We start from the raw sequence: 16,833 nt of genomic DNA, 5'->3' as shown, positions 1-16,833 counted from the left end.
GGTAGGCATACGGCCTCGCAAGCAGCGCCAGGTGCTGGGCCTCACGCACGGAGGGCGCGGCTCTTTCCAAGCCCCACAATCCCACAACCTGTTACCAAAAGGCAAACTAACGCATCAACAGGATCTTAAGGACTTTCTGGGCACTGCGCCTCCGTGGGCCCCGCTCAGCCCGAGTCCAGGTAGAGACTGACTTGCCTGGAGCCTTGGATCCTCTTGCCCACAGTTCCTGTAGGATTTTTGCCTTGTCCAAGATTTCCCAAAGTTCCTCGGCAAGGTCCTGGATCTCTTCCAGGAAGGCCAGGTCCTTGACCTTCTCGTGCCGACCAGCTGCAGCCCGGAACCTAGACGAACTTCAGAGAAGTGGAATGAATATCACAGGGACGCCCCGCACAGGATCCCATTTCTTGGGTGTTTCTAAGGTTCTCGAGACCCAGCGCCAACGTGCTCTCGACTAACCTGGCACGTGTTTACGCCTACCCTGCAGAGCCCTCTCTCCGTGACCTTGATCTGGAAGGGAAATGATCACTTTACAAAAATCTCCGCCAACTGGAAATTAGAACGTTGTCCTCAATCTATCACCTGTGATGCTCAACCACTCTGTGCGTTAGCTCCACGTGTCTGGTTTACTTGGCACTTGTCGCACTGCACATCCTAGGACAGGTGCTGGGAACGTGACCCCGTGACCAGCCCGGGCCCTGCGTGCAGAGGACATAGGTAGGAGGCGACAGGTGCGTCTCCAGACAGTGGTCCAGAGAGAAGCTGCCAGAACGCCAGTGGGGTGAGGAGCTGGGGAGGGAGGGGGAAGGTCTGTGTCCAGGGGTCGCTTAGGCAGGACTGAGGGGAGACTACACCTCCTCCCTGGGCCTCTCGGGCTGAAATCTGAATCACGAAGCAGCCGGCCACAGAAACACTGGGGGCCGGGGCTGTGCTGGCAGAGGGAGCAGGTGCAAAGGGAAGGACCCCGCGTGGGCACCAGAGCAGGGGGGGCTGGGACAGGCTTCGCCAGGGACAACGGGGTCTCCTTTCAATTCCAGAAGAGCCCTCTGACTGTGGGGTGCAGGCAGGGTTCAGGAGGACAGGATGGAAGGGACCAGGCTTTGGAGAAAGAAAGAGGTGGACAGACTCACATCCTCTGGAAGTGGACTGAGAGGACCTTGAATGAACTTCTGGGGCGTGTAATGCCACACCCCTTTTACTCTCTATATTTCTGAGGCTTCGACCCCTGGGCCTTGCTGACTGCTGCCCCCGGAGGGACAGCCCCTTCCAGGGTGACCCAATTCCCAGAGACAGCAAAGAGCTCGCCAGGTGGTGATTTCCACGTCTGCACATCTTGCACACTTGATAGGACAAATCCCAGGCATGAAGACAGGGGTTTTGGGGAGAGGGAAGGACGCAGGACATCCAGGGTAGTGGTGGGAGGGGGGTCTCCACCCCAAGACAGCAGGACAGCTGTGCAGGGCAGATGTGAGGGTGTCCCTGAGGCCCACACTCCCGATGCCCCGTGGACACCAGGACAGAGGCCAGAGAGCCCTTTCCCAGGGTGGCAGGGGTGTCTGCAGTCAGGAGGGGGTCCAAGGCGGGCTGGATATTCAAGCCTCTGTCCCATTTTCGATGGCGATGTTCACTGTTTTCTTTACTGGGGTTTTAAAGATAGTATCCCTTCCCTTTGTCACATGTGGGAGAAACACGCCGTTGGTTTTCTAGTTGCCTTTGATTTTGTTAGCTTTGAGTAATCTCACCGCTAGCAGACAACAGACGTAAACTACAGAAGCAATATCGTCCGTCAGAGCAGTGACCTCAGAGGAAAATACCAGGACCCATCCCAGGAGACCAGTCACCTGTATAATCACACGTGCTTCTGGAGGAGGGTCCCCTGGCCTTTGCCAGCAGGGGTGGTCGGAGCGGCGCGAGCAGAGGGACCGCTGGGACGCCGGTGGGGATCTGTAACCCCCATCTGAAACCCAGGCCTCCCAGCGGTCCAGACCCTGGTGTGCGTGGACCCACCCCGTGTGTGGGAGAACGCACGCCATGCGATTCTACTCGGAAAATGAGGGCAAACTGCTATCCTATCCTCCGCTTACCTTTACATGTCTCACCTATGGAGGGAAGGTGATTTTTTTTTTACCAGTAAATAAGAGAGAACCTTCGTGCCACCTTTGGAATCCACACAGGCCATTCCGTCTACAGAGGGTCTCAAATTCAGTTTTGAACCTAGTTTTAATCAGTAAGACACAGCACATTTAAAATAAAATAGGAAATTATTTCAGAAGCCGCCAGGAGCGTATTGAAGTGACCAGCTGTCCAATCCCAGGCAGCACGTCCAAGAGAAAAAAGCAATTAAAACTGGGGGACATTTTTCCGGACTAGGAAGTGGCAGAGCTCATTAGGATTTGTTCGCTCCCAATTCCTGTACTTTACAAATTAAAGAACACAGTGACCACGAAGCAACAGTTGTCACAGGTAAACCTGCCCTGAGATAATGACCAGGCTGTGTGACCCCTCCCTCGGTCACGGTCATTTAACCTTAATGAGGTCAGAACAGAGCCAACCAACACTGACAGATGGATAAAGCCAATTCAGGGCCTTTCGGGTCAGAGCCCACTTAGACACAAAGAAATGAGGCCCAGAGAGTCGAAGTGGGTTTGCTGGAAGCGAGTGCAGTGACACGGCTAAGCCAGGGCCAGACCCACCCAGCCATGCATTGACTGTCACCTGTCACCTACACCCCACAGAAACCTCACCTGTTAAAGGGTGCCCTTCACCCCCAAGGGGTCAGAATTCCAAAAGCACAAGAAAGCCCTTATTATTTCTGTATAAAGGATTAAGAGACCCCTGGAAGCTCTAACCGGAGCCCGTCAAACTAGCACATTACAGAAATTGCTGTAATTCAAGGCAAATTTCCCTGTAATGACGAACTGGTTATGTGTTCTTTTTCTTTTTTTTTTTAAGACTTTTTTTAAAGGTTTTATTTATTTATTTGAAAGAGAAAGAGAGTATGAGCAGGCGGAGCAGTAGAGGGAGAAGCCGACTCCCCGCTGAGCAGGGAGCCCGATGTGGGACTCGATCCCAGGGTCCTGGGATCATGACCTGAGCCCAACACTTAACCAACTGAGCCACCCAGGTGCCCCTAAGATTTTCTTTTTAAGTAATCTCTGCACCCAACATGGGGCTCAAACTCACAACCCCAAGGTCAAGAGTCGCACGCTCCACCCGCTAAGCCAGCCGGGCACCCCTGTCCGTTCTTTTTCTAATTATTATTTCAAAACTACCTCGATTGTCCATAAAACGGGATTAGGAACTATTACTAACAGGAGAAATGTTTACAGCGGAAAAAATACACAGAAAATCCCAGATTAAATATTGATGTGTGTGTGCTCGAGAGTGTGTGCAGGTGTGAGAGAGAGACAGAGAGAGAGTGGCCCAGGGAAATCCCAGAACTGTAACAGGATTGGGGTGGACAGCAATTTCCACCTTCCTGAGTCCAGGTGTGTCTTTGGTCTGTTACCAAGGAATGCTGGAACCTTGCAAAGTATAGAATGCTGTAAGGGGCGGCGGGATCAGGACACATAAGAAAAGGCCACTTGCAAAAGAATCAGAAAAAAAAGAAAAGAAAAAAGGCCACTTGCCAACACCCTCTCAGAGGACCAGGAACCAAGGAACAGCTGTAGTAAGACACCCGCGTTCCTAGCAAAGGGCCTCAGGATCTCAGAAGCGGGAGGAGTGCTCAGGCCCACCCCTCAGTTTCCCCACTGAGGGTTCCCCTGGGTTCAGAGTGTTTCTCAAGCACTGTCTCCCTTGAAAAATCCTCTTTACTACATTTTTTTTTTCCAAGTAGGCTCCACACCCAGTGTGGAACACGGAGCTCGAACTCATGACCCTGAGATCATAGCCTGAACTGAGATCAAGAGTGGGATGCTTGGGGCGCCTGGGTGGATCAGTCGTTAAGCGTCTGCCTTCGGCTCAGGGCATGATCCTGGTACTCTGGGATCGAGCCCCACATCAGGCTCCTCCGCTGGGAACCTGATTCTTCCTCTCCCACTCCCCCTGCTTGTGTTCCCTCTCTCGCTGGCTGTCTCTCTCTCTGTCAAATAAATAAATAAAATACTAAAAAAAAAAAAAAGAGTGGGATGCTTGACTGACTGAGCCACACAGGCATCCCGGAAAATCCTCTTTAAAACAGGACCCTAATATTATCCCCCTAACAGGGTTGGTGGGGGGTCAGCAGCGGGAAGGTGTGTAAGGCCTCAGCCCAGAGTCCAGCACCCAGCTGTGTGTAAATAAGAATGACGGGCAGAGCTAAGCCACCTGACTCTGGGATAGGACTCGTTTTCAAGGTAAGAGCTGCAGGGACAGGCAAGCAAGATAAAGGAATATAGTAAGTGTTTCTATCACCAACTGTGTGATTTTTCCTTACCAGTTCACAAATAAGACCAAAGGTTCTTACAGAATTAGAATGATTTCTTAGGACAACCAGATCCAGAGGCGCCTGGGTGGCTCAGTCAGTTGAGCATCTGCCTTCGGCTCAGGTCGTGATCTCAGGGTCCTGGGTCAGGGTCCTCGCTCAGTGGGGAGCTTGTTTCTCCCTCTATCCCTCCCCCCTGCTCGTGATCTCTCTCTCACTCGTGATCTCTCTCTCTGTCTCAAATAAATAAAATCTTAAAAAAGAAAGAAAGAAGAAAGAAAGAAAGAAAGAAAGAAAGAAAGAAAGAAAGAAAGAAAGAAAGGGAGAAAGACAACTAGATCCAAAGGCAAAAGTAATTCTAGGAACACTGCTTTGGGTTGCTCTCATCCTATTGCCTTTCCCGGGGGTTAGAGAAGAAATATGTGGAAGTTGCCTGTGTGGCCGCGAGCCACTCTCCCTCACTAGGGCAGGGCAGGTGCTTGCAAGGCCAGCCCTGAACTTGTCATGGTCTGGGCTAGAAAGGAGGGGCCAAGTCTGAGGCACCCCCACCTGAGGACAGAAGAGCAAGAAATCTTCTCTCTGTTTCAGTCTCTTCCAAAAGTTAATGCCGACTCCAGACCACATGTGTTGGTGGTGAGTGATGTAGGGACGTGAATCTCGGTCCCCAGCACATTCTGGGTTCCCCCTGCTTGCTTCGCACCCGAGATTCCTCCCTGGCCCCTGAGATGTAGAGGTCATATCCTGTTTTCCGGGTTTGCTGGAGAGACCAGAACTCAGTCCGTAGTCAGACTTCTGGTGAGGGACACAGGTCCCGAGTGACAGAATGAGGACCTCGCAAAACACAGTTAGAAAACCAACAGTTCGGGGCACCTGGATGGCTCAGTGGGTTGAACAGCTGCCTTTGGCTCAGGGTCCTAGGATCAAGTCCCACATCGGACTTCCTGCTCAGCATGGAACCTACTCCTCCCTCTCCCTCTGCTTCTCCTTTCCCTTGTACGCTCTCTCTCTCTGTGTCAAATAAATAAAATCTTAAAAAAAAAATAATGAATGAACAGTCGGCACACTCACAAGATGGATGGAACTTAAGAGCATTATGTTCCATGAAAAACAACAAACCAATCTTCTAAAGTTACATTCTGTACAGTTCAACTTACGTAACCTTACATAAATTTATCTATATTCTGCATAATTATACATAATATAACTTACATACAATTATATCTGCAAAGGAGAAGAGTATGGAAGCACAGAACACACTAGAACTTGCTGGGGACGAGATGAGGATGGAGGGGTGACCACGGCTACACAGGGAGAGCATGGGCATCGTCTGGGCATTGATCAAACCAATACAAGATATTGACGGAACACAACCAAGATAGATATATATGGATTGTGATGGTGGTTACGTGAACCTATACAGAGGTCAAACTGTATAGCAATACACACCCCCCACACACCCCCACACAAATGAGTGGGTGTAAAACTGATGAAAGCAGAATAAGACCTATGGTCTACTTCACAATGGTACCAATGTCCATTTCCTGGTTTTGATGTCATCCTAGAGTTATAGAGGATGTCACTACTTGAGGAAACTGAACTCAATAAACCATTTTACAACTTCTTCAGGTCTATAATCACTTCAAGATGAAAGTTAAAAAATAAAGTCAAAAAATAAATGACAAACTCAGGTGAGAATATTTACAACTAATATGACGACTTATGTACAACTCCTTAACATGTAAAGAGCCTCTGGATATCAAGAAGAAAAACAGTGAATCAAGAGGAAAGAAACAGACAAAGGACATGAATAAACATTTCATAGGAAAATAAGTATAAATTGTACATGGAGATATAGAAATAGGTTCAACATCCCCATAATAAGAAAAAAGCAAATAAAACTGCACTGATGTATCGTTTCTCATCAGTTTCTTGACAGAAACGTAGAAGTTCAACCAGACCTTTCCTGGTCTCTGCATGGGGAAAAAGCTATCCTCACATCTTGGAAGACAGAATGCAGAATATTATAATACTCATAAAGGAGCATTTGGAAAACACCATCAAAATTAAAAATGTATTCATCTCTTGGGGCACCTGGGCAGCTCAGTGGGTTAAGCATCTGCCCTCAGCTCAGGTCATGATCTCAGGGTCCTGGGATCAAGTCCCGCATCAGGCTCCTTGCTCAGTGGGGAGTCTGCTTCTCCCTCTCCCTCTGTCCCTCCACCTGCTTGTGCTCTCTCTCAAATAAATAAATAAAGTCTTTTAAAAAAATGTATTCCTCTCTTGCCTTGCAATTCTGCTTCTAGAAATCACTTCTACAGATACACATACACAACTATGAAACGGCCAAAGTCAGTAGAAAAATATAGCAAAATGCTAGCGTTAATAAGTCAATAGTGCAGGAAGTGAAATGAAAAATACTTCATTTACATATAAAAGGCAACAAAGAGGAAAACCAGGGTGAGAAGAGACAATAAAAGCAGAAAGCAAGCGCCAATATGTAACTCCAATATATTAAATATAAACAGTCCATACATTAAACAGCAAAGATTGTCGGACTGGATAATAAAGCAGGAACCAACTATATGCTGTATAAACTGTAAATTGTTTAAGACACAGACAGCCAAAAAGTTAAACGATGGGAAAAGATCTATCATGAGACACTAAGCCAAAGAAAACTACAACGTCTACATAAATATCCAGCATGGCAGACTTCAAAACATGGATATAACCGGGGAGAACGAGATTCCATATCCTTCTAGAATATATGGTGTATTATGCAAATCAGTTGTTGCATATATGATAAAACACATTCTATGCATAATATATGTCATTGTACAGCATCGTTAGCTCACGTGAAATGAGTCAATGAGTCCGAACGTGTGTGCGCTGACACCAGAGCTTGGAAGTAAACGGAGCAAAAACCAAGAGAACTGAACAGAAAAAGAGAAAAATCTACAATCATGATTGGAGACTTCGGTTCCTTTCTTGTTAATTTATGAAACAAGCGGACAGAAAATCAGTAAAGATGTTGAAGACCCGCGCAACATCCCACCCGCCAGCAGAAGGCAAATCGTTTCTTTGGGCTGATGTTAAATATTCATCAAAGGAGAGCATAGGCTACGGCCATAATACGAGCCTCTACAAAGTTAGAGACCTCAATCACGTAGCGTTCTCTGACCACAGAGGAATTACACATAAATTAGTAATCAAAAGATTTAAGGATTAATCTTCAAATATTTAGAAATAAAGTCTCTGACCTACAAAGAACCCACCCATCAAAGAAGAACCCACCGTGGCATTCAGTTAATACTTTGAACGTACTGAAAATGAAAATACATCATATCGACATTTATGATGGCGTAAAGCAGTGCCCAGAAATACGAAGCTTTAATCTTTACATTAGAAAAGGTCTAAAATCAGTGATCTAAAGTTGAACAGAGACAAAGTAGGTAAACAAGAACACATTACACTTTCTAAGTAAAAGAAAGAAAAAGGATCCAGGCAAGAAAAGCAAGAAGTAAAATGGTATTTCTGGATGGCATGATCGTGTATGCGAAAAATCCTAAGAGATATATTACAAAGCCACTAGCAGCGATTGTCACCATTAAAAATTTTTTAAACAGGGTCACCTGGGTGGCTCAGTCAGTTAAGGGAACAACGCTTGACCTCAGGGTCGTGAGTTCAAGCTCCACATTGGGCATGGAGCCTACTTTAAAAAATAATAATAAGATGGCCAAGTTCAAGTTCATCAAGATCACGCACCATCAGGGAAACGTAAATCAAAGCCACAAAGAGACGTCACTTCACACCCACCCGGGTGGCTACACTCTAAGCACCGGGGAGAATGTGGATCGACTAAACCGTCATACACTGCAGCTCGGTGGGGGGAGAGGGGAAGCCATCCTGGAAACAAGGAGTTTCTTGAAACATTAAATACAGAGTCACCATCTGACCTCCCATAGACATGAACTTGTGTACCCATGTTCGTAGCAGTGTAACTCACAACAGCCAAAATGTAGAAACAACTCAAAGGACCATCAGCTTACGAACAGATGAACGGACTGTAGGTCAGCTGCACGACGGAATACAGTCCCGAAAGTGAATGAAGGGACTGACACTTACCACCTGCGACGAACCTTCGAGATGTCACTTGAGGTTGAAGAAGCCAGTTACGAAAACACCCATAAATTGCCTAATTCCGTCTCTGAGATCTCCAGAGCACTCAAATCTCTAGAGCCAGAAAGCAGGTTAGTGGATATGTAGGCTAGGAGTTGGGGAGACGGGGAGAAAATGGGAGTAAATGTTAATGGATGCAGGTGGTTTGGTTTTTTTGTCTTTTGCAGTTTTTTTGGAATGATGAAAAATGTTCTAAAATAGTGGTGATCGTTGCACAACTCTGTGAATACAGTACAAACTACTGAATTGCATGCCTTAATTAAGGGTCGATGATATGGTATGTGAATTAACTCTCTAGAAGGCTTTATTTTCAATGTAATTCGATCAAAATCCCAGCAGGGTTTTTTGGTAAGAATAAACAAGCTGATTTTAAAGTTTACACAGGGGATGCCTGGGTGGCTCAGTTGGTTAAGTGTCTGCCTTCAGCTCAAGTCATGATCCCAGGGTCTCGGGATCAAGTCCCACATCGGGCTCCCTGCTCAGCGGGGAGTCTGCTTCTCCCTCTGCCTGCTGCTCCCCGTTTGTGCTCTCTCTCTCTTTGACAAATAAATAAATAAAATAAAGTTTACATGGAAATTCAAGAGCTAGAAGAGGTAAAATAATTTTGAAAACATAATAAAGATGAAGGTCTTCTATCGCCCGATTTTGAGACTTTCTCTACAGCGATGGTTACTGAGGACATTTGCCCGAGGGAAGTCATAGGATCACTAAAATAGGAGAGCACAGGAACGCAACTACCGTGTGATTATCGGATTAAACTGGCTCTCAACAAAGGAACCAACATAGTTTAATGGGCATAGGATCGTCTGTTCAACAAACCCTACTAACACAACTGAGCTCCCATAAGCAGATAAAGCCCAACGCAGGCCCCACGTCACGTGCAAAAATTAACTCAAACTGGATCGTGCACCTTAACAAAAACCTAAGCGAAAACCTCTAAAAGAAGAAAACCTTCTTTCCTCTAGGAGGACGTCTTCAAGACCTCCAACGACGTAAAACAACACAAAAAGCACAAACCAGACCGAACCAAACCAAAACAAAAAAGCATCTGCTGTTCTTCCAAAGACAGGTCAGAAACAGGAAGAAAATATTCATGATACCTCTTTCTGATAAAAGACTTGTATCCAGAATATGTAAAGAACTCTAAGAGTTCAATAAAAACAAAGCTTAAAATTCAGCGATGAGTTGTAAAAAGATTTGACCAAACACTTCACACACGCAAAGTTCACATGGCCAATAAATACATGAAAAGATAATTCACCATCTCTCTTACGGTTCCCAGACCCAATTCCAATGTGGGGAGCGCCCCCCCCCCACAACAGCAAGCAATTGTCAGACACCAGCAGGCTGTCCAAGGATCCAACTCACTTCTGACACCATCTACCCAGAGACAGTGCCAGATCCCCCCCACACACACCCCGCGAAGGGCTCAGTCCCCCAGCACCATCCAACCTCTCTCCAGATGCCAGCCCGGGCTGCTGTCCGTGCTCCTGACCAACCGGCTGCACGCTGGAGGCTCCAACGCTCCCCTCCTTAGGGTTGATTAATTAGCTAGGATGACTTCTAGAACTCAGGGAAACACATTTACCAGTTTACTAAAGGATATGAGGAAGAATGCAAATCAACAGTTAGACGGAAGTGCTGCCCCAGGGGAGCTCTGGGGAGGGGGCACAGGGCTCTCATGCCTCCCCAGGCACCACGGTCCCCAAGCTCCACGTGTGCTCACCAACCAGGAAGCTCTCTAACCCCATCCTTTTGGCTTTTCATGAAAGCCCCCTTACAAACGCAAGGTTGATTAAATCGTGGGCCATTGGTTGATTGAACCTTGAGCCTCTCACCCCTCCTGGGAAGTGGGGGGCGGGACGGGAAGCGGAGCCTGAAATTTCCACCCCTCTAATCAGCAGGTTAGTTCCCCCGACAACCAGTACCCACCCCACCCCCAGCCCCGGGGAGGGGTCCGAGATTCACCATCATTAACATAACAAAGACATGAGTGCTAAATTCTGAGCACTTAGGAAATGCCCAGGGATTTGGGGGCGGTGAGCCAGAAACCCAGAAACCGGGGATGAAGACCAAACACCAAAAGGAATATTCACTCAGAACACATACCTATTTCTTATAAATCATGATATGGTCACATCATTCACGATTAGAGAAATACAATCAAAACTACACTCAGATAACACGACTCCCCATGAGAATGGCCAAAAGTAAGGAGACACCAAACACCAAGTTTTGGCAAAACGTGGAGCCCCTGGATCCCTCGTACACCGACGTGAGGAGTGGAACATTGCACAAACGTTTTGGGAAACAGTGTGGAAAAGTGTTATGAAGCTCAATACCCACGAAACACCTATCCCAGCAACTCCACTCTCTACAAAGACATTTTCTGCAAATTTACAGCGGGGTTCTTCCTAAGTAGTCGCAACTGGAGATAATGGTACGCCCATCCGTGAGCGGTGAGTACATAAACAGGATGGCATGTGTCTACACCGTGCAGTGTGCCCCCCACAGACAGACTTCCCGTCTGCCTGGTGAACTCCCTGCCCCTGAGTTCGTCTGCTGTGTGGCTTGTCTCGTGTTCTGCTCTGCGAGCCGTGTAAGAAGCCAAGTTCAGCACGTGCTGAAATGTCCCTGAGTTTGGAATCCCGAACCCACTTTATAATTACGTTACCCTTGTTTTAGGACTGAATAGAGCCTCCATCGTGCGGAAACACAACCCCTGGGTGCACCTGCACGGTGCATGCTTACATCCTGAAACATTTTGCTGGGTGAACCATGCCAGACAGCAAAGATATATCTTGTGCATGAAGTTCTTAAAAAGACAAACCTGAATCTAGTCGGGACAGCAGCAAGCAGGTACGTTGTTCCTGGGTCTGTAAGGGCGGGGGCGGGTTGGCCTGGGAGGGGGCGCAGAGCACTGGGGGGTAATGGAAACCTTCTCCAGCCCCATCACCGTGGCAGCTGCCTAGCTAAACCAACACGCCAAAGCTCACCGGATACTTACTTATTATTGATCATTGTATAGATCGGTGCTGGGTTTTGAAAGTTAATTGTATTTCCAGTGCACGAGGGAAACTCAATGACAGGGCGTAACTTTTAAAAAGATGCCATTTGCAATAACAACAAAAAATACACGGTAAGTAGGAAGAAGTTTGAGGAAAGGTATCCATGGCCTTCGCGGGGAAAATATCAGCGAGCCACGCGGAGAGGTGCTCATCGCGATCGTGGGATTCCACGCGACGCCCATCAAAATCCCAGCAGAATTTTCTCGCTGACCTTGACGACGAGTTTGTAAAATGAATAAGGACGCACCAAGACTTCCCTACAGGAGAAAAGCAGGGTAGGAGGGTTTGCCCTGTCAGACATGAACACGCTGGAGAGCTCCAGGAAGAAAGCCATGAGGTGCAGGCCAGGCTGGCTGGAACTAGAAGGGTCGGGAGCCCCCAGGGCACCGAGGAAAGCCTAATGTCCGTGGGGAGTCCACTGCAGATCAGTGGGCTCCGTGAATGGAGCTAAAACAATCGCTTACCCAAATGGGAAAACAAAAGCAACTGGATCGTTGTTACCCCATTCAGACACACCAAGCCCAGATGAATGTGATACTTAAGCATGAAAGACAAAACTACTTGGAAGAGAATGTATATTGGGGCGACTGGGTGGCTCAGTTGGTTAAGCATCTGCCTTTGGCTCAGGTCATGATCCCAGGGTCCTGGGATCGAGTCCCGCATAGGGCTCCCTGCTCAGCGGGGAGACTGCTTCTCCCTCTTCTCTCTGCCTGCTGCTCCCCCTGCTTGTGCGCCTCTCTCTCTCTCTCTCTCCAATAAATAAATAAATAATCTTAAAAAAAAAACTGGGATATTAACATGGTGTACAAATAAAACAAGTTTTACTGGGGGAGAAATTTACAAACGAAAGCTAGCAGAACACACCTGATTCCCCACGTTCTTGTGTGTTCCACTGAGAGGCAGCTCTGCTGGGCACAGAGAGTACTCAGGGAAGGAACTCCGGAAGGCTGTGTGGGGTACACAGGGACATCGGGGTGACCGCGTCATGGGGGGCACTTCCTGGTGGGCCAGGTGGCCTGAGCACTCAGGCTGGCATCCTTCTGCTCGTGCTGAGCCGCTCTTGGCTAAGCTCCGGAAAGGGGCCTAGACATAAGCCCCAGGACCATGTGGACCCGTCTTTCCTCCCTGGCTCTTTACAGAGAAAACTGTAAAGGAGAAAGGAGGAGCCTGAAGGAGAAGAAGCTGAAATCAGGGCCACAGTTGTAGCCTGATAGAAAAAAGGAGAAAATGCTGGGTCCGTCAGTGCAGAGGCCAGAACCCTCCAGCTGGGCCTGCGAGGGGAGACGTCAGTGTCACCAAGAAGGGCGTCCTGATGCTCCCATCTCCAAACACCCTAATGGTGCCCCTTCTTTTCCAAAGTCACGAGGGGAGTGGGGACCCAAAGAGTCTGGAACAAGATCAACCCCAGGAGCCCCTGGTCTGGTGGAACAGGTCCAGGGGGCAAGAGCATCCGGAAGGAACCACTGCTAACACCACATGCCACAGAGGGGCCACAGAGGAAGCTGCTCGGGGGCCAGGGTTTCCTGGGGAGGGGGACCTGTGACCACGGAGGGGGCAGCCTGACCGTGCGAAGGCTGGAGGTGGGACAGCATGAAGGGGGCGGGGACAGAGGTGTGTGATGGCAGAAGGACAGACGGGGCCATGAGCACAGACAGAATCCTCCTGAGCTCCCTCTCCAGCGCCCGTACTCATGCACATCCCGTGACCTCCATCGTTTCAAGGGACGAGGATGGAACTCTTAGCTGCCTCAGAAGGAGATCGAGGGTTCGGCTACTTGTAAAGGACCCCGGAATGGACAAAAGTGGAAAGATGGAAATGGGGACAACACGCAGGACAGTGTGCAAATGTGCATTGCAAGCCCAGAAGCTGGGAGGAGGGGCAGGAAGTCAGACCACAGAGCAGGAGGGACGGGAGGGCATCCTCAAGGACTGGGGGTGGACCTGAGAAGCAAGAAACAGGACAAAGCCGACGGGAGGGCAGTGAGGACCACAGAGGGGAGGGCATCCCACGCCAGAGCGAACACAGTCCCAGGGTGCGCGGTGTCCACTACGGAGTCAGCCAAGGAGAGAGGGGGCAACGGGCACATGGGCATGAGATTTGCTTTTGTGCCGTGGCTTTGCCTTAAAAACACAGGAATGATTCCTGACATGGTGAGAACATCCACTTAATCCGCTTGCAGGAATGACTCACGCGGGAGTCCGGAGATCCTCTTGTCGGAGCCAAGGGCAAGCTCCCCACAAAGCCACGAACAAGGAAGTTGATTTTCATACTCCTGTCCTACAGCAGATGAAATGTGGGATTTCTGCCCAGAGTGAACATTCCCCTGGAGCATGACAAAGGGCGCGGAAATTCACACACTAAATGCAGGGTGATAATGTTTAAAGAGACTTGAAATGGACACTTTGGTTCTCTGATATGTGCAAGCCGAGCCAGCTCCCGCAGAGCGATCAGAAGGGAGTCTTTGCGCGGCTTTGAGGGTCAAGGGAGTTCACATCTGAACCGCTATGGGAACAAGCCAGCAGCACCGCGCGGCAAGTGGCAGGTCCAGAGCTGGGAGACTCGCTCCCCGTGTCCATCTCCGTCATTGCTTGCAAGTGTCCTTTCCTGACTCACTTTGCACCTGTCAGACCTTGGGCACCTGTAGACGCCGAGAGGCATTTCATTCTTGGCCTTGACATCCACGGCTTCCTGCTGCCCCTGCCAGGCACAGCCAGCCCCCAGGATGGGATGTGAAACACTATCATCGGGTTTGGGAGAATCCCTGAGTTTCAGCAAAGTGAGGAGGGGGTAGGGAAGTGGGGGGCACAGGAGGGAAGAAGACGGCTATTTCCTGATGAGGAACCATAGTCTCTCATGGTTATAGGCGAGGACTAAGAACTTGATATCACTACCGGGCCACGCATGGTGTTAGGTGACTCACGGATTTTGTCCTCCAAACTCACGACGCTGGAAGCGGGGAAATGAGAACCCAAGGTTCAGAGGGGTCGAGAAACATGCACAGATGCCCAGAAGTAAACAGGAACAGGACCATTGTTTGGGGGCAAAGCCTAACTTTTCATATTTTGACTGTACCTCAATGTCCGTTCTGAGGGAGGGAGAGATCAGGGGAGCCCTGGGGAGGAGAGGCTGGCAAGCTCGAGCCCTCCTCAACTTCCCAGAAAGAGGCTTTTACGCTTTTACACTTTCATACTTGCCGCACGCACAAAAGGACCATTGACTATTTCGGGGTTATGACCTCAGATGGTTCCTAAACCATTTTCTTTATATCGTACTTTTAGATTACCTGTCTCAAAAATATCTAGAAGTACCACGGATAAACACTGTACCAGATGTGTCCAAAATGATCCGGAAACTTCCCGTTTTCTTCTTGTAACTGGAGTCGAAAGATGAAGATCGGATATGTTACCATGCTTTACCTTCCCATGTCTTATATTATCCAACGCCAGGAGCCACAGATGAAACCAAACCCAGATCCTTCATGCCTGGCATAGTCGAACCATCAGCCCCTCCCATCATCTCTACCTCCAGTGACAGAAGCTTCTAGAACATTCAGGATCCTCGAAGTCAAACCCCCTTTATTCTGACTCTTCTCACAGGAAACACAGAGGCTCTCTCTCTGTGTGGTCTTCGATGCTGACTGACCCCTCCCCAAGCTACTAAAGGGGTTGCCTTGGCACAGGAAAGAAGGGCCACCTGCCCCATGTAAGTCAACAAGAAGGCAATCAATGACCACCACTTTCACCTGACCTCATCCGCGAACAGGATTCTGGTCAGAAACAGCCCACCTGGTCAGAAACAGCCCAGCAGGCTCTCACAAACACTGGTTTGGTGGCATTTGGCACCAAAATGCATGGTTGGTCAAACAAGTTATTTGAAGCCAGACTTTCAATCTACAGGAAACAAACTTACACTCAAGTGACATTTGCAAATCAGCAGTCACTTTGTGGTTCCCAGACCAGCAGTGGAAAGACCTCCCGAAACCAGTCATTAGCTGGAGCCATTCTCACGTGAGTCCGCATTTAACACAACTGATTTTCCTGTAACTCTAAATTCTCCAGTGTGTTTGCTCTCTGACCTCTCCCAAATTATTGAGGCTTTGCTAAATGCATCGTGTCTGTTCGCATGAATTCTGAAGAGGATGCTTGTGTTTCTCTTACCGCAGATGGCGCTCCATGGGCCCCGCGTAGCTCATGTTCCTGCAGGCTGACCCGGTGTTGCAAAGAAGGGCCTGGACAAAGGGGAAGACACCTCGGCTGGGCAGATCCCGGGCTTGCAAAAAACCTGAGTGTAGACGCAAGAAAGAGAGGAGTCCAAACAACTAGGAGCAGACATTAATACCTATAGTATCTAAGATGGTGTTATTATATTATTAATCCTGTAATTAATTTAAAGGCTTGGGGGCACCTGAGTGGCTCAGTTGGTTGAGCGTCTGCCTTTGGCTCAGGTCATGATCCCAGGGTCCTGGGATCGAGTCCCGCATCAGGTTCCTTGCTCAGTGGGGAACCTGCTTCTCCCTCTCCCTCTGCTCCCCCTGCTTGTGTTCTCTCCCTCTCTCTCTCTGTCAAATAAATAAATTAAATCTTTAAGAAAATAAAAAATGAAAAAATAAAGGTCTAAGCGCTCAAAGAAAAGAGAGAGGGAGAGGGGAAAGGAAGAAAGCCTTCGTATGGAGCACCTTCCCCCCCGGTTCACACGCACGCTTCAAGGCACTGTGGTTCTGCCTGGCCTTAGAGCTGCAAGATTCACCACGTCGCTGTATCCCCGGCTCCCTTCCCCAGCCAGGCCTCCAGACACAGTCCTCCATAAACAAGGCACGGGCAGGAAGAATATGGATAGAAACCTCTTCTCATCTCACACGAAGATTTAGGAGTTTTTAGTTTGGGCAAAATTTTCAGTCTAGTACCCCTCGGATTCTTTTTTTTTTTTTTTTTAAGATTTTATTTATTTATTTGACAGAGATAGAGACAGCCAGCGAGAGAGGGAACACAAGCAGGGGGAGTGGGAGAGGAAGAAGCAGGCTCATAGCGGAGGAGCCTGATGTGGGGCTCGATCCCAGAACGCCGGGATCACGCCCTGAGCCAGAGGCAGACGATTAACCGCTGTGCCACCCAGGCGCCCCTACCCCTCAGATTCTTAAACTTTTAAGCCTAGTTGTTAAAGATCACATAACACAAAGAAGTTTAGAAA

General features: G+C 48.6%; 1 protein-coding gene across 1 annotated transcript in view; it reads right to left on the bottom strand.

The window, feature by feature from the left end:
* Positions 1–16,833, bottom strand: part of ABCA13 (ATP binding cassette subfamily A member 13) — a 368,906-nt gene that overhangs the window by 331,417 nt on the left and 20,656 nt on the right. Inside the window, exons 3-4 of the mRNA XM_087861234.1 lie at positions 15,804–15,927; positions 196–350 (exon numbers count right to left, since the gene is read on the bottom strand). Of these exons, the coding sequence (XP_087717360.1) occupies positions 196–350; positions 15,804–15,927 (279 nt within the window). The remainder of the gene's footprint in view (positions 1–195; positions 351–15,803; positions 15,928–16,833) is intronic.

The sequence above is a fragment of the Ursus americanus genome, chromosome 3, assembly GCF_024610735.1.
Source record: "Ursus americanus isolate L20-20 chromosome 3, mUrsAme1.1.p, whole genome shotgun sequence".
NCBI classification, from domain to species: Eukaryota; Metazoa; Chordata; class Mammalia; order Carnivora; family Ursidae; genus Ursus; species Ursus americanus.
Note: the sequence above shows the minus strand (reverse complement) of the source record. Positions and strands in the feature narration are given on the sequence as shown.